We start from the raw sequence: 22883 nt of genomic DNA on the forward strand, positions 1-22883 counted from the left end.
AAATTCTACGAGCGCTCTATCTCTTTGAATGTTTATGACTGTCAATGTCAAATCTGTCAAAAATCGCGTCAATCCTCCATTGGAACACGTTTGACGTCTGACAGTCTGTGCTGTTGACAGTTAGCAGTCCCCCCTTTCCACTCCACCATAATTTTCATTCAGTTTAAAATTGCATTTCTCGTGTGTGGTTGTACTGTGTTATAGTTTTACAATAACCATAATCTTACAGGAATAACCGACATTTAATTCATTTACCTTGTACTTTTACCGGTAAGTTTGTCATAACTTTATTTTTATAGGTTAGAATTATCATCTGATGATGAAACTTTTTGTAAATATCTTGTAAAATGTGTAATACCAACATATTTTCTAAGTCCTGAGATCTCTGCATACTCTTTGCAGAGACCTGATTATCTGAACTAAATTTTGCAAAAAACATTGTGATAATCATGATTTATAATTATGATTTAGGTGATGATATAATTAAATAGATCTTATAAGTAACAAGTCTAAGATAAACATCACCCATAGCTTTTTACTTCATGGATAAATAATATTGAAATAACTTAATGTTAGAATTACTTATTCATAAAAGTTATTATTATTTCTTCTTATGAATAAATCAAAATGGTTATCATTTACAGGTTTATTAGGTTTTGCTTTTTCCTGCCTCTATTGAATTATTAATTGGGCTAAATATAAAAAAAAACTTGATTCATTTATGAACTAATAACATTATTATTCTTATGGAAAAAGTTATTGTTAAGATTGAAATGAATATTATTAAAATAATTCATTAATAAAATTAAGCAACTGCTGATTTCAAGTTATGGATCATTTGAAGGTAGGATTCAAAATGGTTAAATTGATAAGCCAATTAAAAAGTTAATAAGTGAATAAACAGAGAAAATTTGTTAGAAGTTATGTCAATAGCTAATGGAGAATCATATTAGATTAGATAAGTGGTGTTGTTATCATTCAAGTTTATTCATGTAATAAACAGTCTGGACTGCCTGTGATATATCTTTGTAACAATTATGTCACTGGGAGAAATCTGTAAAGAGCTCCTACCAGTGTGTCCACATGCCTCCCATGGGAACTACTGTGCAGACCTGAATAAAAAGTAGGTACCCTGTAACCTAAAATGTATAAATAGAAGCAATTCACTTTAATCAGATTCCAATAAGAAAGGTATGTGTTTGTTAGATTATTCAAGGAAAAGAACAAATAGAATGTCACCTATTTGTTTGGGTTTCGTTTGGGTTACTTACCCAAAATGATAACATAGATAGGCAATTAAGAAATAAAACATTTAATATACGAAGTAAATTGAAAATACATACCACAAATACCTATCTAAAAGAATTGTGCAAAAGAAACAATCTATTTTTATTCTTTCTACTTTAATTTGGTTAAAATTGTATAATTTAAATAAAAGTCGAAATTTGAACAAATAAACATGATACACACCTACATTAGCTGTTACTTAATTAGCTAGTTATATTAAAAGTAAGAATTTCTACTCTGGTAAACTAGGTTTACCTTGATTTGACCTTGAAAAAAGTTTGCATATTGTTCACTGTTACTCAGCCATATTGACCTTGTTAGAAAGACTTACTAAAAATAAAGTACTTTAATTCTATTCTTTACAATAGTTAATTTACTTTATGTCAACCATAAATAATGTCAAATTATTGTGAACCTAATATCCTGCTATTTGAATCAAGAAAAATAATGCCTTTTATTAGTAACTTGTTTATACATGTAGACTATCTATCCTGGTGTGGGAAATTGTAGGTTGTCCCTTGGACCCGGACCAAAATTTCAGGCGGAAGCTATTTTTCTCAATTACGAAACTTGAAAACTCTCAGTACATAGCACACAGACATATTCCTCATACTCTCTCGAATGCTTCTAATCAGTAGTTTGGCATAATCATGTGATATGAAACAAAGGTTACAATATAAGTAGAGATTAAAGTCTTTTGTTTATTCACAGTGGACAATGTTAATGAGTTTCGTGGCAGTTAAGAGCCACAGGCATTTCATTAGTTACAGTTACATTATGATCTTTCATTATATCCGTTATTTTATGACTAGATGGTTCCCGCGGATTACTTTTAGTAATCGGACCTAGTGTCTGAGATAAGCGCGATAAACAAACTTTAAGCTAAAGCTTAAGGTCTGAGATCATAAAGAATCTTAAAATCTGATAAATCGAGCAAGTTATGTTCGGTACCCATTGGATACGACAAAGCGTCAATGCTAACTATACCCGTGGTACCTACCTATACTCATCGCTCGTCGAAAACTTAACGATATAGGTTTACCTACATTATACAAATACAATCCATCAAGTTAGAATGACGGACGGTGTGTGCTGCTCATACCGTCTCATCCATACTATGAGAAGTGCGCGTTCATTATTATAATTGAGCAAATAACACGTTACTAGATACAACCTTCAAACACGTTTGAGCTCTATAAACAACCTTTGTCCACTAAATTACAATTGTTTTTCTAATAATGTTTTACTTAAGTATGTAACGAGAAACAAGAATCGGACAATATTATCGTGACCTTGCCATATATTTCTACTTATTGTAATGAGTGATCTACAAAACTAATATGTCGGCAGGTTTTAATGAGCAATCTCGTACTAGCTACCTATTATCCGACTGCGCCAAAAAGAAGGTTACAGAGGACAAAGTTCCATATTTAGTTAATCATTTTGGGCCTTACTAATTCGGCGTTAGAAACTGCTCATCAATCACAATGGCTATTTTTCTGCCCAAAACACGCAAAGACGGAAATCAGGTAGTTCCTACGAAATTTCAATTAGACTCTGTAAACAAGCGGACAGCTAATGTTACGTTTAATAGCGTCTCCAGTAGTTGTTGTGACCGCCTTTGAATTGCCTTCACTTAACGGTGTCCTGCACTAATGAAACAATTGACTGCGATAGTGCATGACGTCACAACTACCGGTGGGTGTGCGCATGACGCTCGGCCAATTTACAAGCAATTTATTACAATATAGTAACTAGTGAGCTGTGATTGTTTGTTATTGAGCTTGTTTGCGGAGAACACATTAGGACCACTGACATTTTTGGGGGACAGAGTTCATGACACCGACCGGCACTGATCAAGTACATCGTCCGAAAATACTTGCTGATGAATATTAAGCCTCCAAAGATCTCGGATTATTTTGGATACTCGTATATTTGAGCAAGCTGCGTTGGTTAAGATTAATCTATGGATAAGCTTGTGTTCAGCGGTAGATGAGTATTGTTCTGCTTAAAAGTTATCAACGTGTTTTTCACTATTACATTAATTAAGATTCATTATTCTCGAAACTTGAAACCTGTTGGATTAATTAACGTTTTATTATGAGAAAACGAAAGAGTGGTGTTGACCTGCGGTGACCCTGACCTAAGATGGGGAAGAGCCAAGAGGGGACCTAATAATTAAGTACCTACATAGTGTGAACCTAGACTGGCGACTACTTATCTTCTATGTTTATACAGATATTACTTTGCCACTGCTGATGAATGAAACGTTGATATGTCTGTGGGTGATGCAAATCTTCAATCTGCAGATTGTATGGACTATCTTCGTTACAATCTAACAGATTTAAAAATATATCTTTTAGCACTCATCTTTGCCCGTATCTATGAATCGATATCGTCATATAAGTGTGAATTGTGTAATAGCCACGTAATCCCAGAGAAAAAATTTGAATAGGTACTGATAATTAAATACGGGCTGACGAAACATTTTGCAACAGAGAATAGATACTGTGACGTCAGCGTGATGAGCTCAATGACTTTGCAGAAATACGCTGAAATGACCACGTATGCGCTAAACCTGTGTTGGAAACTTTTAAGCTATGTCTGTGTATACAACATTCAAGATACAATTAACTCGAACAGAACGTGGACTTTGAATACACATACTTAAGTAGTGAAAATATTAAAGTAGGTACCCAGGATGGGACTTTAATAGAACCTCCTTAAATAAAAGCGGGTTTCTCTCAAAACCAATTGGGATGATGACACTAATTTATCCATATGACCATATATAGGATAGTAACTCCGTAACTCGTAAGATATGAAGAAGTGTATGAACATGTCAACAGAGTAGTAAATAACATTATAAATAGTTTTGGACCTCGACCCCTTGCATACAGGGGAACATGTCTAAGAGCTCATTCGTTCTATAAATAATGATACTCTTATTATTCCTACTGTCATGTTTCAATTGTAGTCTAGAATTGTAGAATCAAAGTTACGCGTTATGTATTGCGATTCGCTCGAGGTCATTAGAATTGAATTAGAGCAAATAAAGAACAACAAAAACTATTTGATAAGCAACTGCAATAAAATTATGCAAATGTTCTCAAATGAGGCTAACAGCAAAAATAGAAAAGTATTGACAATTTACGTTCGAATACTTGGATAATGTTCGAATAAGCGAGTTATGTTAAACGGTCATGCATAGGCTATACCTTTTGGGCAACAGATATAACCTTTATTATTAGTTTGTCTTTCCCAATGTATCAGGACTTTTAGACCAATTACCGTTCAAGGTATCTAAATTGTCCCAAGTTGTGCCAAAATTCTTCACGTAAACTTTATTCCTTTCAGAAGCAATCATGTTGGACGTACTAGCCGATGTGCTGCAGCCTTACAAGGAGGTGGTGGGTAACACCGCCGCTATTGTCACCGTGGGCCAGATGTTCTCCGGCTCCTTCATCTGCTGGGACATCTACAAGCAGGGAGGCACCAGGGGTATCGGCATCATGCCCTTCCTTGGTGGTATTATTATGTAAGTATTGCGTTTTACCTAAGTTACTTGTGTGCTGTAAAATAGAAAAGTGTGGAAGAGGAAGACATGTATTTCGGAAATAGCAGGTGATTATGGAAGAATCAGACTTTATCTAAATGAAACCCCTTCATTTCTAGAGCCTTATTTTAAGATGAAGAGCTATGAGAATATCTTGTTGTGTCTTGCTTAAGTACACTCTCATTTTGCCAGTCATATCGACGTCTAATATTCATAAACGGAAGGTATTTCCCACAGTTGCGAGTCACAGAAACAGTCTAACAAGATAATAGCAATAATCTTAACACGTTTCATCAGTTTTTAAATTGCTAGTCATTGTCATATCGCCAAAATCCAGTTTTTCTTATCTGAAAACTGTCATTATTATGATCTTGATTTCTGATACAGTCAAATAACTATAACACGTCTCTACACGTATAAGACAATTGGCTGTCTCAACAGTTTTCTAAGATTCAAGGATGGCATACCGTAAAAAGGGCCAGACCTGATCAAAACTGAACGCGAAGTCACTTCTGTTTTCTTCCATCCTCCTGCCCTTATCCCAATTTGATTTGGATTTTGTAGTTCAGAAAATGACATTTAAAAACGTTTAATTATCGGCCTTGTTTAATTTCCCAATGCAGACCACAAGCGACTGTTTATACAATGCGGATTGGTGTTTTAAGACTTAAGTATAATCCGACTGTAGACCTCATATTTCGTTTTTCTCATTCTTCAGGAGCGTTCTCAACTTGAAATTCGGCTACATTCTCCGCGACGATAAGATGATCCAAGTAAACTTGGTCGGTTTGGCCCTTAACATTATCTACACTATGATATACTTCAACTACACACATGAGAAGATGAAGGTTTGGGCACAGATCGGCCTCTCGGGAGCATTCTCTGCCGCTCTTATTGGTTATGCTCAAATGGAGGACCCGAAGCTGGTTGAGAACAGATTTGGAACTATCATCACCGCTTTCATGTTCTATTTGATCGCTTCACCGCTGTTTGGACTGGTGAGTTGATATTTTTTCTTTGACGACCTCGATGGCGCAATGGTCATCATGCCGGACCGCCGAACCTGAGGTCCCGGGTTCGATTCCCGGTTCGGTCGACATTTGTGTGATGAGCATGCTTGTTGGCTGTGGTCTGGGTGTTATGATATCTATTTATATAAATATGTATATATGTAGCTATATGTAGTTTATCAGTTGTGTTAGCACCCATAACACAAGTTAATAAATAACTTACCATGGGGCTAACCGACCGTGTGTGAAAAGGTGTCCCGACTATGTCCATCTCTATACAAGGTGTTGATTTGCATTTGTGCCATACTTCAAGAGGAGGTCATAAAATACGTAAATAATCGATTGGAATTACAGTGGACGGGAAATAGCTAATATGTACTGCTTTTTTTGTTATTGTAATGTCGTAGTATTTCAGAAGTAATCCAATTTTATGAATGAAAATTATGAATAATCGTTGCGTATGCTTTGTGTTTGCGTTTGTGTGAGGGCGCAGCACGGTTTTAAGGCCAGTAACACACGCGTCAAGTTCAAATACGGCTAGATGACGTTGACGGAATTCCGAAAAAAAAAAAATACGTACCAATTTTCTTATTGATTTGGGTCGAGAATCATTAGCATAATTACGTTCTTGACTATGGCACGGATGCAAATCAACAGCTTGTATAATTTGTAATACTGTTTGGTGATGGAATGCAATACATTAAGAATATTTGATTAGCGGTGCCATACAGTCTTCTTCCCTTAACTAAAATAAGTTAAACGCAACCTAACGTGTTAATAAAACTTCAACTCCATATACCATTATCAGCACATATTTTATCGCTGTGACTGGCGATAAGTTTATCTGGTAGTACTCGAAGTTATTATCTGATTATGGAATGATCTAATGTTAGGCCTCTTCCTAATTGGCTCGTCGATAAACGTCTCTATATTTTCGTCCTAATTTGATGAAGATCATCAATTATATACAGATTTATCCCCCTGAGTACTCCAAGTCCTGTTCTGAAATTCACTGTGAAACATTCATGATCATAAAATTGATACGGGCTAATGTTTGACAACTACTGTAGGTCAACGCCCTCGCGACCCCAATAAATTAATGGAGTCACATTTGTGCTGAACACTGATACACTGTTCGTAATAAAAACAGTATCTATCGCTTGCTAATGTGATTAGCATTATCTTTAGCATTATATTTACTTAAACCTTTGATGAAACAGCGCTGGCGAAAAAAATATGTCGCAATTGCTAGGATAAAAATGTTTGCATCATCATCTCTCGAGCCTTTTCCCAACTATGTTGGGGTCGGCTTCCAGTCTAACCGGATGCGGATCAATAATAAAAAAAATCCGATAGTAGATTCTCAGCCGCCCTTTAAAATTCCTTACACACGTTCTTACTTTTCTGCTTAAACATTTGGGAAAAGTTTATATCATTGTACTTTAACTGCATTATAATAGTCTTCTTATAAGTACTAAGCACATATTTAATCAAAGATTTTTCAAACAACATTACTAATTGCAGAAAGAAATAATCAAGAACAAGAGCACTGAGGGAATGCCGTTCCCCATCATCCTGTCAGGATCCGTCGTGACCTTCATGTGGCTGCTGTACGGCATCATACTCAGGAATAAGTTCCTTGTTGTAAGTATACTTTAGTTTAACCTTACACCAGGCTGAGAACTTCTTTAAAAGTATTATTATCTTTATAATTTAAAGCAATCTGGGTAACCCTACTCTTTAGCTCAATGCATATCAGATAAAAGACAAAAATCCTATCGATTAACTAAATGTGTTAATATGACACATGAATCTTAAATTCGAATTCTCATTAAAAATGTGGTTAATATTATTGGATCTTGTCGTTATATTAAAGGCGAGTAGGAGTATATAAAAATAATTTGTGTATTACATTAAGTGCATATAAACAACTCGTTAACTATCAAAAGTGAATCAATCTGCTCTAAAATTAATCGATTGAATGTCTCGTGCAGTGCTATACGAAATAAAACATTCCCTGCTATGTAGTAACAATAGTCAACTTTGATACTCGTCTATGTAATTATCGTGTAAAATTATCAGAAACAATGTCGGCGTATCTTTCAAGAAATCGTGATAAGCCATTGAGATTTTTGAATTAATCGCTAGTATTAGGCAATCGTTATTTTTGAAGATTGTGAAGTAGGTCGGAATGATACATATGTACACGTACATACCTATTATAAATATCGATGATTCAATAGATAACAGTAAATAGCAAATAAAGAATTTAAGCTCGTTAGTTTACGTGCATCTGATGGATAATATAAAACGGCCGTATCCCAATATTTTATCTATCTATTGATTTGCTTGCTAGGGATAAAATTTAAACATTAGCCCCATTCAAATATGTAATGCCTCTTAATTCCTATCTAATAATAATATTTTTAAAATTTTCAGGTACAAAATCTTGTAGCAGTAGTTCTGTGCGGATCGCAACTGGCTCTCTTCGTGATCTATCCTTCGAAACCGAAGGGCAAGGAAAGGAAGCCCAAAGCTAAGAAAGCCGACTAAATCAAATAGGTAGGACAAAACACAATGTTGCCTCGGTAGGAAGTAGGTAGTCTCATTTTTCTTACCTTTCTTGAGAGAGACTGCGCCGTAGCTCAATTAATTTTTAATATATATTAAATATTTATATTTTATACATGACGTATAAATTGCATTTTTAATAAATAGCAGACAATAGGTGAGATAAATTAGACTTGTATTGTAATTAGCGAAAAATCTGGATGAATTGTATGGGTAAAAAGTTTTTATATGGCTTCTGTGAAAGCCTATGATATTTTCTTCCGTTATTTTACGCGTTTGATAGATTTTTATACTTACTGTTATTCATTGAAATGATTAAAAAAAAAATCTATTTCGAATTTCTCTTTAAACTTCCTTTTAAAAAATCCGTTTTCAGATCATGTTAGATTTATTTGTAAATGACATTCCGTTTTGTGGGATAGTTATAGAAAAATCATAATGAAATCCCGGCGTGTTAAAGTAATCATAGTAACCAGTAACCTATCTATGATACCTATCTATTTTATAAACCTTAATATATGTACAAAGTGTGATATTGTATAATCATAGCGTGTTTTGATCAAACTTATAATACTATATTGATATCTAAATCATAAATCATTCTGATTTGTACCATTGTTATGGTTTATCTAAGTTTTCAATGGTAGCCATGGAAAGATCACCACTAACCACCCAGTTTCCATTCACAGTGAATGGTAAACAATATGCATATATGGCTTATACCATGTCTTTTAATGATACGGAATAATTTAGGTTTAGATATCAACATAGCCTGTTGTGTTGTAAGCACTGAGCGCCTGGTTAGACTAGGAGCGAACCTCAACGAAGTTGGGACCTTATACTGAACAAGGCAACGTTTAAAACCGATCCACATCAAACTGTGGTTTAAACTCGGTTTTACTGGTGTTCGAATCGGATTTAAAAGTACCTATAAATTAATGCCACAATTATCCGAAGTAAAATGACGGATAAGCTGTAAAAAGTACACTAAAATCAAGTTGATATAATTCAGTTGTTTTTAATCTAAGGTTAAAGTGTGTAACGTCTTTTTATTCATATTGTAAATGCTCAATATCAATCAAGTATTAATTTTCTGAGTCACATTTTGTAGAATTAGTAATATCTATATTCACTTGGTCTCACGGACTTATGTCAAGAAGCTTAGAGGTATACTGGACGTTGCGCTTGAAACTAAAAGTCGCTTTGATAAAACTCAGAAACATTCACTGCAATTTTTAAATAGGAGGATATATATCCCTTTTACAACACCAAAAATCACATCCATTAATTACACACTTGGTTCTTGAAGTCCTTGTTATATTAACTCCATATTTGTAAGCTTCTTGACCAATACCATTTACCTCGTTTGCTGTAAATATTTATATGTAACAAATTTTCTTTGTGACAATACGTATATCAGTTATCAGTGTTGCCGTATTTTTAATATAATCCTCATGTTGTGATATCAAACCTGTGAGATTGTAAAATGAAATGAAATAAACTTTTTATTATAACTGGAAGTTTTAATAAATGTTTAAAAGTGAATTGTAAACATGAATAAAGCCGCCGAGCAGTCTGTAAGCGCTTCTGGATTTGGTCTGATCTTGCTATTTTAAAACATTAACAAGAAAAATAAAAGAGTGTTAAAAACAAACTTTAACTATTTCAGTTATATAGAAAGAAAAAAAACATTAATGGGTGATTGTAAATCTGGATACTGTTGTGCTGATCTGAATACCTGTTAATCTTTAACAATACAGATCACTCAGTGGGTCTGTAGGTACCTAAGTGCTTGATTGATAGCATTGTGCTTCAAAACGATCAGTATTTTTCATAAAAATGCATTTTATATTGCTATTTTCTTCTGTATGAAGGTTAATTTAATGGACAACTGCATGACCAACTCCTTCGTGCCTGTGACGGAAACGTCGATGTCCACGCTGCCTCTCTCGAAGGGAAACACATTCGGAAAGTTTTCTGTAGGAGCCGTCATGTTCACCATAGCTTGATGTCCCTGCACAAACATGTTACAAAGTGAGTAAGTATGTGTTAAATTATTAAACATGTCGATTAGGGATATCACATGGAGAACAAAATGACTAGCGGAGGTGCCATAGCCCTCTTATAAACGCCTTGTTTGGACCCCAGTATTTTTTATTTTAACATAAAAAATCGTTAAAAGATCCCGAACCCGTTAGGTGACGCGTAACTGATGGTTTTGGTGGATCTTTCGCGTTCCCAAGCAGGTTGCTCCCACATACATACAGGCATAAATGTCAGTTTTCTTAAAATACCTGTTATTATTTAAATCGAAAGTCTGTGAGAGAGTCTTTAGAATAAATAGATTTTTAATATAGGGCTAGTAAAGGTACTTACGGAAGTCATGGTGGCCTAGTGGGTAAAGGACCAACCTCTCAAGTAAAACCACCAATGCAACTTTTCTAAGTTTGTATGTACTTTCTAAGTATATCTTAGACACCATTGACTGTGTTTCGGATGGCACGTTAAACTGTAGGTCCCGGCTGTCATTCAACATCCTTGGCAGTCGTTACGGGTAGTCAGAAGCCAATAAGTCTGACACCAGTCTAACCAACGGGTATCGGGTTGCCCGGGTAACTGAGTTGAGGAGGTCAGATAGGCAGTCGCTTCTTGTAAAGCACTAGTACGCGGCTGAATCCGGTTAGACTGGAAGCCGACCCCAACATGATTGGGAAAAGGCTCGGAGGATGATGATGGATGAGTATACTTACGGCTGGCATAGGGCACCGTAGGCCGGCATTTTTTGCAGCGCCCCCTACAAAAGGCTCCTTGTTTATGAAATCGCATAATTTGTAATGCATCTCAATAAATGAACGTCGGTACTCGTTATGCAAGAACTGCTTGAGAACTACGTCCACCTGGAAGACACCACGTAATTTTAGGTATGATAGCCGATTATCTGCTACGGTGGCTGTCCTCATGTAAGGAAATTATAGTGCATAGCCAATTGCGCAGGACATATTATAGTGCACAAGCATTTGCACAGACACAGGTGCACTCACTATTCCAATCAATGCCAATTTAGAACAGGTTCTTAAGTAGGCAAATTGGACGAGAGGCAAGAAGTAGGCAGAGATGGAATGATTTGGACGTTCGAAGACGGACAACCCAAGGGCCGTGATGGATGGACTTAACTTGGAAGCTACATATGTTTAACAATTTCGTACTATTTTATTTTACAACACAAGAGTTAAAAATGCTTGGCGCGGTCGCGTGGACAGGTGACTATCTTGCCATGTAAAGTTCCTCCGTGTTTCGGAAAGGACCTACGCTTGTTGTAACCCGGCCGTCATTTAAAGATCTTTCTTCTGGCATAGAAAGAATCCAGAAAGCCTGACAACCAGTCCTACCTAGGAGTAACGGGTGGCCCAGGTCGACAGATAGGTAGTACCGATAACTAGACTGAGAGATAATAATGGCGTCCTAGCCGATTATCGGCCACGGTGGCAGTTCTCTTATGAGCAGATCAGCCATCTGCTCAGAACATACAGTGCACAAGCATTGGTGTAGACACACGTGCACTCCCTATTCCCTCACTCTTGTAGCCTGATGGGAAATCGAAAACTGACCGTTATATTGTTATTCCATTCATGTTTAGTGAAGCCAACAAGGTTGATATAGTAGGGAGACTTCCTGCTATAGCGGCGCACGGTGATCGTCGTGTTCTCCAGGTATTTGGGGTTCGTGTATATTATATTCGCCCTCTCGGGGATAACAGTCATACACTGGAAAATAAAAAGAATTAGGGAAAGAGCAGACTTGCAAGCTGATTGGACAAGTACAAGTTTCTTTATCTACACTTGCCTGCAATGGTGCCTTGATTAAAAAAAATTAGGTACTTACTTCAACATCATAGAAATATATCAAAATTAAGGAAAAGTTTAGAAAAAAAATGTTTTTCATGGCGTTGAATGTTTGATCACCTACGATTACAAAAGGACTGTTTTTAAAAGCTAAGTACTTACATCATTATTGAGGTAAAATTTTGACTAAATATTTGATGTTATTATCGATCAGATACGTGCTTATTGCTACCGTAACAACATGGATCAGTATTATCTTTTGAAATCAAAATCGTTTAAGTGAATGGTCCATATCATAAATGGAAATTGATTATGTTCGGTTGGAGTTTAATTCTGTCTGACTGGTTTCCTCTCGTTAGGATGAGTTGCACCATTTATGTAGGTAAATGTTTTCTACTAAAACGAACGATACCCAACCAAAACGTAACCATTATAGTAATCTGTGCCATAACCAACAATAAAATTACAGTCCAATGGTCAAACAAATCGGCGATTTAACAACTGGTTACGGCTTAGTTAATGTGCACATGCACTAACCTAACCCAACCGTCGAGTATATAAACCCTCTACATAGAATATGGATAGATGAGACCTATCTTCTCGATTATAGTTATTTTTAGAATATTTGGGCATCTAGACGCTGACTGATAAAAAGGTGGATTGGGCTATTTAGATCATGTAGGTATACTCCTATATGTGAATGTTCTAGAATAAACAATCGTAGGTACCGATCCTGCGTAAACACGAGTCTAGTCTCTATTTAGAGATCTGTGTTAGATATACATATTATATACCTACTGGGTTCGGGACTCAGGACTTGATGCAAACCACTTTGCAGGTGCAAGCTTCTTGTAATAATAGATAACGTAGAAATTCAAACATACCCATGTAATTGCATTTGAGAAGAAGGGGCTCAAAGGGTAACAGATAAACATAATCTTACAAGCAATTACCTACACCAAAACATTTCAAACCTTTTTGAGACTGAATTAGGCACTAAATACTGGCCGTAATTAAATCTGTAAACATTTGGCCAACAGCTTCGAAGTCAGAATTTTATCTCATTCTACAAATGACAGTGTAACAGTTTCTGGAAAAAAATATTTTTTTTGTTAATTTATTTTTATTAAGTATTAGATTAATGAACCTTAAAAAATTCAAGTGTTATTAAAAATATTGAAACTGTTAAAAGAAGGTAGGTGATTACCATTTTTTCATAATCGTAGTCATAATGAGGATTCCCTTAAATGTCTTAGTGCTCCTATATAGAACGACTGAAAGATTTTATCTCTCAGAGGGATTTCAACTTTATGTTGCGCAAGTACCTAGCTACTCGTATATTTACGTTGGAGCGATGGGATGATCCAGGATGGCGCTGTATCCTTGGTTCGAGCCTATAGAATTCACCAATACCAGTTCGAACGATTAGATAAGTACAGGGGCCCGATTCTCCTAATTTTACTTAAGCGTCATACGATTCACGTTCGACTGAGATTCAATTGATTGCAATATGATTGTAGAGCAAATTACCGTATAGACCAAAATCACCAAAATAGCAGACCAATCGCAAACCAATCGAATGTCGTTGGAATACGATTGGTCTTATTAGTAGCAGAATGCCCGATATGGTTAAAACTGCTATTGCGATTCAATTTCTATTCGATTTTGACATTATTAACTTAGGAGAATCGGGCCCCAGAACAGATGAGGAAAATGATGAAATACGCTAGCCTAAAATAGCTATCATCTTCCCAACGAAATGAATATTGCTTTGAAAGTCCGTGACAAATGGGCCGTCTGCCATCGTCACCGCCACCAGTGCCTGGAAATTCTAGCAGATCCAAGTATGAAAGTGGCGGCGACTAAGTTTCGTGTCCACTCGCTTATTTCATACGTTGACCTCTTCATGCTTAATTACTGAGGCTCATAATTATTTACAAAAAACCTTTTTTATTTCAGTTAACAATGTCTTTAGCGAAATCTATATTGAGAACTTCCCAAAAGTATAAATATGTATGCGGTCCAGCGGTAAGTTATCTTCATATAGACCTACAGTTTCGTTCTCTCCTTATATTTTGTTTTTATTGGTTTGAATACCTATACCGTTAAGCTTATAACATAGAGGTTTATTTGTTCTCGCTAGTTGAAGATGTGCCTGTCTTCAAACGCGGAGTCGTTTCTGTGCGGCGCTAACGCGAATTTTCTTGAAGCGCAATACTTGGAGTGGTCAAAGTCCAGAGGATCAGGAGCCATTGATTCGGTACGCATACTTAACTGTTACACAAATATTTGAATATGCATACACATACTCTTTCTTATTAGTGTCATATATCTCAGGCGAACCAGCTATCATTCTGCGGTCTTTCTACCTACATAAATTCATACATAACACACTATTTGTGGTATGTGTTTCAGCCCTCCTCCCGATTTACTATATTATTTCAGATTCATCATCATCATCATCATCTCAGCCATAGGACGTCCACTACTGAACAAAGGCCTCCCCCTTAGATCTCCAGATTTCAGATTCATTCACACCAAATACCCATCTCAGCATTGTCATTTCTGCGACATGGACTCGATCATCCCTTTTCCAAAATGATGATATGAGTTTCTGTGCGAGATCTTTCTCTTTAACACTTAGGTAGCTACACATTCGTTAACATGAATACTTTTTTACAGAAATGGGATGGATTCTATGATAGCGTCTGCGGTCCTGCGTTAAAGATTGAAGAAATGCAGGATGACTTCAGTCCTACAACAGTCCGTAAGTACCCACGTAAATCGCGTTATCAACTGTTTCTGTTTGCCCTTCCATCATTAGAAATATATTCCTATAGGTACGTACCTATAATAGAACTTCTATTATTTAACAAGGGGTTTCTGAACTTTTTGTACGCTTTGCTCAACAATAAGACCCTTGTACCTTATTCCACATTTTATTGATATTTACAGATCCTGACCAAAAAAAGGAAGGAGGGAAAAGTTCAGAGGACGACGTTCAAGATAGAATCAAACTGAATTTGGCAGTCGCCAGCTTAATTCGAAGTTATCAGGTGAACTATTATTTTTATCAGACTGAAAAGCAAGAAATAAAAGTAAACTATAGAAGACAGAAGTGACTTCCAAAACACAAAATTGAAAATAAACGTTTTTCCTTAGCTTCTTTCAATCCTAATAGGTAGTTTATAATTAAGATATGTCTAACCCAGCCAGTATAAGGTAAAGCCTTCACCAAGTTTGTTTCCACAGTCTCGTGGTCACCTGCTCGCGAAGACTGACCCTCTCGGCCTGACATTGCCAGCCAGGCTCATCGCGTCATCGAAGAATTTGCCTCTGGACTCCAAAGGGATAGAGTCTGTTGTGGTAGCCCGGGAGTTGACCTCAATGTTAAGTAAGGATCGGCTTCGGCACATACTTAATTACCTAGTAATTAATACATCAGTATAAAAAGGGTGTTGAAAAATGAATAACAAATTACAGTGCCAACAAAAAAACAAAAACATTGCCAACCCCAGTAAATTGTCATGTCATAAGTAGTTCGCATATAGTTCATAAATAGTTAGCTCCCTATTACCTACAAAGTGTTTTTGATTTGTGATTTTTTAGTTTGGTTTTTCAATATCCGTACTAAGATGACTCTTAATTCCTTAGCCGACGAACACTTGGACATGAAGTTTGAACTACCTGATAGAACGTTTATTGGCGGCAAGGAGACATCGCTAACACTCAGGTAAAGGTGTCATCTCGAACCTACTACCTAGCTAGATGTACCTACTTGTTATTGAGGGGTTGAGACATATGCATGGAGGCTGGAAATCGATGCGTCAGCCAACATTAATTCTACAAGAAAAACAAATAATCCGCACCTATCACCACTCTTCACGAGATATTCAATTTGTTTCAACCCTTCACCGTTTCAACCGTAATTAGGCTAACCTACTTGCAATTTATGATACACCCGTTAGTTTAGGCATTTTCCAAATAATAAAAGTCCTATTTCGCTTACTTAGAGAGATAATCCGGCGCATGGAGATGGTGTACTGCGGGTCGATTGGCATAGAGTACATGCACATGTACGACATTGATGCCGTCACGTTCCTCCGCGAGAAGATGGAGGTGCCGGGTGCCTTCGACATGAACAACAAGGAGAAGAGAGACATCATGAGGCGGCTCACTAAGGCTGTCTTGTGAGTGTTAAACCCTATTATTACTTTCTGACCCTTACGCGAATATTACATTTAAATAAAACGGATTATATTTTTACGGATTTTCATCATCATCATCCTCCGAGCCTTTTTCCCAATCATGTTGGGGTCGGCTTCCTGTCTAACCGGATTCAGCTGAGTACCAGTGCTTTACAAGAAGCGACTGCCTATCTGACCTCCTCAACCCAGTTACCCGGGCAACCCGATACCCCTTGGTTAGACTGGTGTCAGACTTACTGGCTTCTGACTACTGCCAAGGATGTTCAATGACAGCCGGGACCTACAGTTTAATGTGCCATCCGAAACACAGTCAATGGTGTCTAAGATATACTTAGAAAGTACATACAAACTTAGAAAAGTTGCATTGGTATTTGCCTGACCTGGGATCGAACCCGCGCCCATTTTTACGGATTTTATCACGGTTATTTATACATGTTTATACATGTTACATAATATTATTTAATCCCGTCTTTCGGAACTAGACTAAGGTGTTGGACGTCTTGATATTTTGGTTACAAACAGCTACCCTACATTTTGTTGATTATTGACAATCCGATTCACGCAGAACGAGCACACAGTATCCTTAGGTCTAGTATTTTTCGATTCGAATGTAGCTTTTTTAGTATATTTATACACATACAATTACCTACTTTGTTTTTTGCTACCTAGACTTAAATACCTACTTTGTTTTTTTTAATGCAATATGTGAATCCAAACTATACCTACTCAGGGTTCTCAATTCCTAGTTTGATGTTATTATTCCAAATTCACGTCTTAAGAGCTCCTTCTTACTGTAGCCTGGAAAAATACTTCGCCGTCAAATGGCCGGCGGAGAAGAGGTTTGGTTTGGAAGGCGGTGAGAGCATGATCGTGATGCTGGAAGAGATCGTGGACACCAGCACCAAGCTTGGTGTGGAGTCCATCACCATGGCCATGCAGCATAGAGGTGACTCTTTATAAAGGAAGGGCCATTTAAACTCCTTTCGACTTCTGTACTTAACACACTGTTTATATTGAAACAGGTCGACTAAACATGTTGGTGAATGTATGCCGAAAACAGTTGCTTGATATTTTTGCGCAATTCAAGCCTATGGAACCGGTAGAAAGTGTGAGTATTTTTTATTCACTTATAAAATTCCAGAATGGTTACGAATCCTTTAACATTTTTAATTTTACGTACATATTTTTTTATTTAGGTTTCTGGTGACGTGAAATACCATTTGGGCACTTTCATCCACCGGTTCATTCGCCGTACGAACAAGTACATCAAGGTTTCGATGAGCGCGAACCCCTCTCACTTGGAGGTGGTCTCGCCGGTCGTGTGCGGGAAGGCTCGCGCCGAACAGTTCTGGAGAGGCGATAATAATGGCGACAAGGTATTATAAGCTCTTTTCCCGCTGCTTCACCCGGCTTCCGTGAGAACTTCTTACCGTACCGGGATATAGACTATGTATGTTACTCGGGAAGAGGAAGCTATACAAGAGATTAAGTTTCATAAAATCCATCCAATAGTTTTTGCCAGAGACAGAAACACCCATACATAATACATCCATCTATACATAAAACTTATGCGTTTATAATAGTTGTAGTATTCCGCCAGTTCCATCATGGTAGATATAGCTCTAATGTGTTGGGCTTCAGATAAGTTTTCCTCCTCATCATATGATTGTAAGATATGATTGACCAGGTGATGGCTATTGTGATGCACGGAGATGCGGCCATGTGCGGCCAGGGCGTGGTGTACGAGACGTTCTCTCTGAGCAACCTGCCGGCCTTCACCACGCACGGAGCCATCCACATCATCTGCAACAACCAGATCGGATACACCACCGACCCACGTTTCTCTAGGAGCTCGCCCTACTGTTCAGGTAGATACAAAATACAAATACAAAAATGTTTATTTCACTACCAACATGTTTATAACATTAGTTTATGATCGAAGCCTCTTTTTAAGCATAATGACGCCTGTGTTAGGAGACTCCGCTCTTGGCGCTCTTCCATAACTTTGTCTGTTTGTTGTCTGTTTGGCTGTTGCTGTCTTACTGATTGTTAACTATACTATAATATACTAGATAAGATCCTCACAAAATTCAACACACAAACAATAAAATTTACTGATCCAGAATATGTATGTAATATCCGACTTCGCATGAGACGGAAAAGTTAGTTGTCGATTTTGTTTTAAAATTAGAACGAACATGAACAGACTTTTCCAAATACAAAATCCATCCCAAAATCCAGTGGGAAGGATTTTCCATCACGGCGGTGGAGACTACAACGCCGAGGTGGTAGAATCCTTCCTGTATGCATAGCCACAGTTAAGCGTATACGCCAAGGACTGTAGTTAATGCCCTTCTCATCATAGATATAGCAAAGATGATCGATGCTCCGGTCTTACACGTGAACGGCGATGACGCCGAGGCAGTCGCGTACGTAGCGCGCGTGGCCATCGAGTTCCGCTGCAAGTTCAAGAAGGACGTAGTTCTGGACCTGGTCTGCTACCGGCGCCACGGACACAGCGAGGAGGACGAGCCCATGTTCACACAGCCCTTCATGTACAAGAAGATTAGGTCGCTCAAAACTGGTCAGTCACCGAAACACTTTATTTACCCCTATCTTTTGGATAACTGAGCTTTTTGAAACTTTCTAAATGGAAAGGAATTTATGAAGTTGTAGGAGTTATGGTATTACGTAGTACGAGTAATGGTTCCTGGGGAACTGTTGTCTTTTCATCAACAATAGAGAACCAGTCAACAGCATCATACTGCGTAGACCTAAAAATCATAATAATATATGAGTACGTTTCATAATAATGAGTGCGTTTCCAGTCGATTTGATGTATGCGGACAAACTGAAAGCGGAGGGTGTGGCTACCGAGGCCGACATCAAGGGCTGGGAGAAGGAGTATACGGATACGCTCAACAAACACTTCGAGCTCGCCAAGAAGGTCACCAAGCTCAGCATCACGGACTGGATCGATACTCCCTGGACCGGCTTCTTTGAAGCAGTCGACCCTAACAAGGTAGGTAGCATATATTTTATAGATTGGAGAATGTAACTTTGTACTCTGTATTAGTTCCTGTGTTCCTTATGTTCTATTTTCTAAAGTCTTCTTAGTTCTATTTTTAAGAGATGGTGCTTGTTTCAGATATTAGAAACTGGAATAAGTCAGGCATCAATAAATACTATTGCCAACCACTTCACTCAGCCACCTGAGCCGTGGGCCTTTGAGATACACAAGGGTGTCACTAGGATCTTACAAAATCGAGAAAAAATGGTATGTATCGCCATAATTTAATAAGAGTCACCAAAGGATTATTGGTCACAATTGAATCTTTTTGTTTGACGTCCGCATAACCTAGTCGCGATGATGCGAACTCATTTTAATGCCAAGCAAGAGGATGATGACTGAGATTTTTCCAAACGCTATGGTATTGTTTATATGTAGGTGAAGGAGGGAATCGCGGACTGGCCGATGGGCGAAGCGCTGGCGTACGGCTCGCTGCTGCGCGACCAGGTGCACATCCGCTTCACCGGCGAGGACGTCGAGCGAGGCACCATGGCCCATAGGTACTGATGACGGCGCACCAACCTACAGCTATAAATTTTCTTCAATCGATTTTCAACCTTATGGCAATAGTGGAAGGTTAACTTCTAATTTACCTTCTGTACCAGGATAAAAAATATTTTGGTACGACACTCAAATAATGAATATGTACCTATTGAATATCATCATCTGTGTACATAAACTACGGTTAAAAAATATGAATTTCCAAAGTAGATCCTGGGATAACCCCTACTACGCTACGTCATAACTCAGTCACAAACTTGACCTCTTCATAATATTAGTGGTTTAAGGCTCCTTGATGTGACTTTAACGATTGTCGTTCCGTCAGGCATCACGTATACCACCACCAGGGCGTGGACGGCGCCACGTACCGTGTGCTGGACACCCTGTACCCCGACCAGGCTCGCTACGAGCTACACAACAGCTCGCTCTCAGAGTTCGGTGAGAATATTATCTATATCTTGCTCTTGATTACTTTAAGAATGGTAGACTTTATCGTTAACGACTGAGCATTCAGGCGCGTGCCCAGTAGTGGCAGTAGTGGGACGATAAAAAGGCTGATGAAGATGACGAGATGACTTGACTACGTATTGTGTCCGTATTTCCGAAATCGCAAACGCGACTGCAGTCAAATGTCTCCACTCTACAACAGTGGAGCTAAGTCCCTTCTTCGAGGAATAGCTCGGGAGGAGACAAGGCACCTTCTCGTTGAATATCAAATAAATAAACTAGCTACAACTCTATGTCGACGATAACTACTAACACGTGAATTAAGCTTTTATCCGTGCGTGTGATCAAGGATGTCCACATTTAAAGCTGTTGCCATCGGCAGGTATCTTGGGCTTCGAGATGGGTTACTCGTACTCGAGCCCGAAGGTGCTGTCCATTTGGGAGGCGCAGTACGGCGACTTCGCGGACACAGCGCAGCCAATGTTTGACACTTTCATCGCAAACGGCGAGAGCAAGTGGGTCAGCCAGTCAGGCATCGTGGTGCAACTGCCACACGGCATCGACGGTGCTGTGAGTGATCATCCAACATACAAACTTTCTTCGCCTTTGATTATTGCTCCAAATCATCAAAGTAAGTGAATGTAATCTCTTGTGTGAATGAGTCGCCTTTTTCATTGATCAGGGTCCGGAGCACTCGTCGGGACGCATTGAGAGATACCTGCAAATGTGCGATGATGATGAGGACATCATACCCGACCTGGACGATAAGGGTTTGATCTGTAAGTATTCTGCTAGCTTGCATGCATCTCAACTACCTACTGATCTACTATATCTCTCCGGCTGTCTTCTGAAATTGTTCGTTTTGTGTTCGCTATGCTCATATTAATGTTATATAGCTGAAGAATTGGCTTCTGCTTGCTTGGATGCGCTAGTCTCAGGAATCGAACCGGAATACTACTGGTTGACCTCTTTCGTAAACAGCCGCCTTGGCCGAATATCGGGCTAGATGTGTATCACTAAATACCTTCCTCACGAGTCGTTTCGTAATATAACCATTAAATGACAGTGAAACAGCTGCGTGCATGCAACTGGATAGTATGCAACGTGACGACTCCGGCCAACTACTTCCACATGATCCGGCGGCAAATAGCGATGCCGTTCCGCAAGCCGCTGATCATCATGACGCCTAAAGTCGGCCTGAAGCACCCCTACTACAGGTCCAAGTTCAGCGAGTTCCTTCCCGGGACTTCCTTTAGAAGGTGACATTACTAATATACTTTGGCATTACACATTCGTTATTTATTTAATAAGAAGAATTTATACACCAATATTAACGATTCAAGTAATACTTATAGGTAATTAAATTTTCTGAACATTATATTCTTTCAGAGTCATCCCGGAAGAGGGGCCAGCCAGCAAAAAGCCTGAAGGTGTTAAAAAGCTAATCTTCTGCACCGGCAACGTAGCTATCAAAATTAATGACCTTCGAAAAGAGAAGAAACTAGAGGACAAAATTGCCTTGTGTCGCGTCGAACAGGTGTACCCGTTTCCTTACGACCTGGTCCTCAAAGAGTTCTGCAAATACGAAAAGGCGAAGAAAGCATGGTGTCAGGAGGAACATAAGAATCAAGGCGCTTGGCCTTTCGTCAAAGTCCGCATGGAGAATCTCTTTCAACAAAAAATTGAGTTAGTACCTACTTATGCAAGGAGAATTTGACGAAATTTCAGAAATAGATTAAGATTGGATTGCACAAAACTTGGAGACCCTCGTTCACAGTACCTACTTATGTAACTCGCTAGAAAACAAAACATTGGACAATCTCCTTCTGTTTTGGAAGACTAATAAAAGTTTAGGTACGGCTTAGGTAGTAACATCAACTTAATACTAATGCATTTACTTGTTTACCCTCAGATGCATTTCAAGACCAGCGAGTTCGGCTTCGGCGACAGGAATAAAATGGGTTCACTTGAAGGAGTTGAAAGAACTCAAGGATAGAATTATTGCAGGCTGCGTCTAGAAGTAAAATTAGTAAAAACTTGTGAAATGTCCAATAATGAAAACAAAATAATAAAAAAATAGTTTTATATCACTGACTTTTTTCTTACCTAAGGAACACTATGTAATATGGCCTGTGCACACCATGTACTTTAGGCCCAGCGCACACCGCTGGAAGCGCGTCGAAGAGCATTTTCTTGAATCCGCGGGCGGATCATCAACAGAGCATACGCGAGCATGCGCGCGCATGCTTTATGCATTATATACTCTCATGTACTAATAAGTCGTGGTGGCCTAGTGGGTAAAGGACCAACCTTTCAAGTATGGGGGCGCGGGTTCGATCCCAGGTCAGGCAAGTACCAATGCAACTTTTCTTTTTTTTTTATTTAATATAT

The 22883-nt window shown here is 38.2% G+C and overlaps 3 protein-coding genes across 5 annotated transcripts; 2 read left to right on the forward strand and 1 right to left on the reverse strand.

Moving 5' to 3' along the window:
* Positions 1–105: 105 nt before the first annotated feature.
* On the forward strand, positions 106–9938 carry LOC124631544 (sugar transporter SWEET1). Of its 3 annotated transcripts, none has more exons than XM_047165991.1 (5): positions 106–270; positions 4645–4825; positions 5562–5841; positions 7378–7497; positions 8293–9938. In XM_047165991.1, the coding sequence occupies exons 2-5, from the start codon at positions 4653–4655 to the stop codon at positions 8404–8406; spliced, it is 687 nt and encodes a 228-aa protein (XP_047021947.1). In that variant the 5' UTR covers positions 106–270; positions 4645–4652; the 3' UTR covers positions 8407–9938. The 3 variants fall into 3 exon arrangements, with proteins under 3 accessions (XP_047021947.1, XP_047021948.1, XP_047021946.1); XM_047165992.1 differs by lacking the exon at positions 106–270 and adding an exon at positions 3036–3147; XM_047165990.1 differs by lacking the exon at positions 106–270 and adding an exon at positions 3203–3275.
* Positions 9818–12643, reverse strand: LOC124631545. The gene is made up of 4 exons (XM_047165994.1): positions 12307–12643; positions 12033–12188; positions 11175–11321; positions 9818–10438 (listed from the first exon to the last, which is right to left on the reverse strand). Exons 1-4 carry the CDS (start codon positions 12364–12366, stop codon positions 10271–10273), a joined length of 531 nt encoding a protein of 176 aa, XP_047021950.1. The 5' UTR covers positions 12367–12643; the 3' UTR covers positions 9818–10270.
* A 1772-nt stretch (positions 12644–14415) lies between these two features.
* On the forward strand, positions 14416–22579 carry LOC124631496 (2-oxoglutarate dehydrogenase, mitochondrial-like). The gene is made up of 20 exons (XM_047165919.1): positions 14416–14526; positions 14949–15033; positions 15222–15322; positions 15519–15660; positions 15921–15999; positions 16280–16456; positions 17272–17420; positions 17497–17582; positions 17671–17850; positions 18162–18342; positions 18840–19058; positions 19303–19496; positions 19623–19751; positions 19923–20044; positions 20371–20483; positions 20875–21062; positions 21175–21271; positions 21559–21751; positions 21882–22178; positions 22405–22579. The coding sequence occupies exons 1-20, from the start codon at positions 14416–14418 to the stop codon at positions 22508–22510; spliced, it is 2949 nt and encodes a 982-aa protein (XP_047021875.1). The 3' UTR covers positions 22511–22579.
* Positions 22580–22883: the final 304 nt, after the last annotated feature.

This window comes from Helicoverpa zea, chromosome 6 (assembly GCF_022581195.2).
Source record: "Helicoverpa zea isolate HzStark_Cry1AcR chromosome 6, ilHelZeax1.1, whole genome shotgun sequence".
NCBI classification, from domain to species: domain Eukaryota; kingdom Metazoa; phylum Arthropoda; class Insecta; order Lepidoptera; family Noctuidae; genus Helicoverpa; species Helicoverpa zea.

Bases quoted from the DNA above. Each gene is read 5' to 3' on its own strand.
- LOC124631545 (XM_047165994.1), bottom strand. From the start codon at position 12,366: ATGAAAAACATTTTTTTTCTAAACTTTTCCTTAATTTTGATATATTTC. The intron at 12,189-12,306 runs GTAAGTACCTAA...TTTATTTTCCAG, and splicing joins TATATTTCTATGATGTTGAA to TGTATGACTGTTATCCCCGA. The intron at 11,322-12,032 runs GTCAGTTTTCGA...GGTGTCTTCCAG, and splicing joins AATGGAATAACAATATAACG to GTGGACGTAGTTCTCAAGCA.
- LOC124631496 (XM_047165919.1), top strand. From the start codon at position 14,416: ATGTGCCTGTCTTCAAACGCGGAGTCGTTTCTGTGCGGCGCTAACGCG. The intron at 17,421-17,496 runs GTGACTCTTTAT...ATATTGAAACAG, and splicing joins CATGGCCATGCAGCATAGAG to GTCGACTAAACATGTTGGTG. The intron at 19,497-19,622 runs GTAGGTAGCATA...TGCTTGTTTCAG, and splicing joins AAGCAGTCGACCCTAACAAG to ATATTAGAAACTGGAATAAG.
- LOC124631544 (XM_047165990.1), top strand. From the start codon at position 3,254: ATGGATAAGCTTGTGTTCAGCG. The intron at 4,826-5,561 runs GTAAGTATTGCG...CTCATTCTTCAG, and splicing joins TTCCTTGGTGGTATTATTAT to GAGCGTTCTCAACTTGAAAT. The intron at 5,842-7,377 runs GTGAGTTGATAT...TACTAATTGCAG, and splicing joins CTTCACCGCTGTTTGGACTG to AAAGAAATAATCAAGAACAA.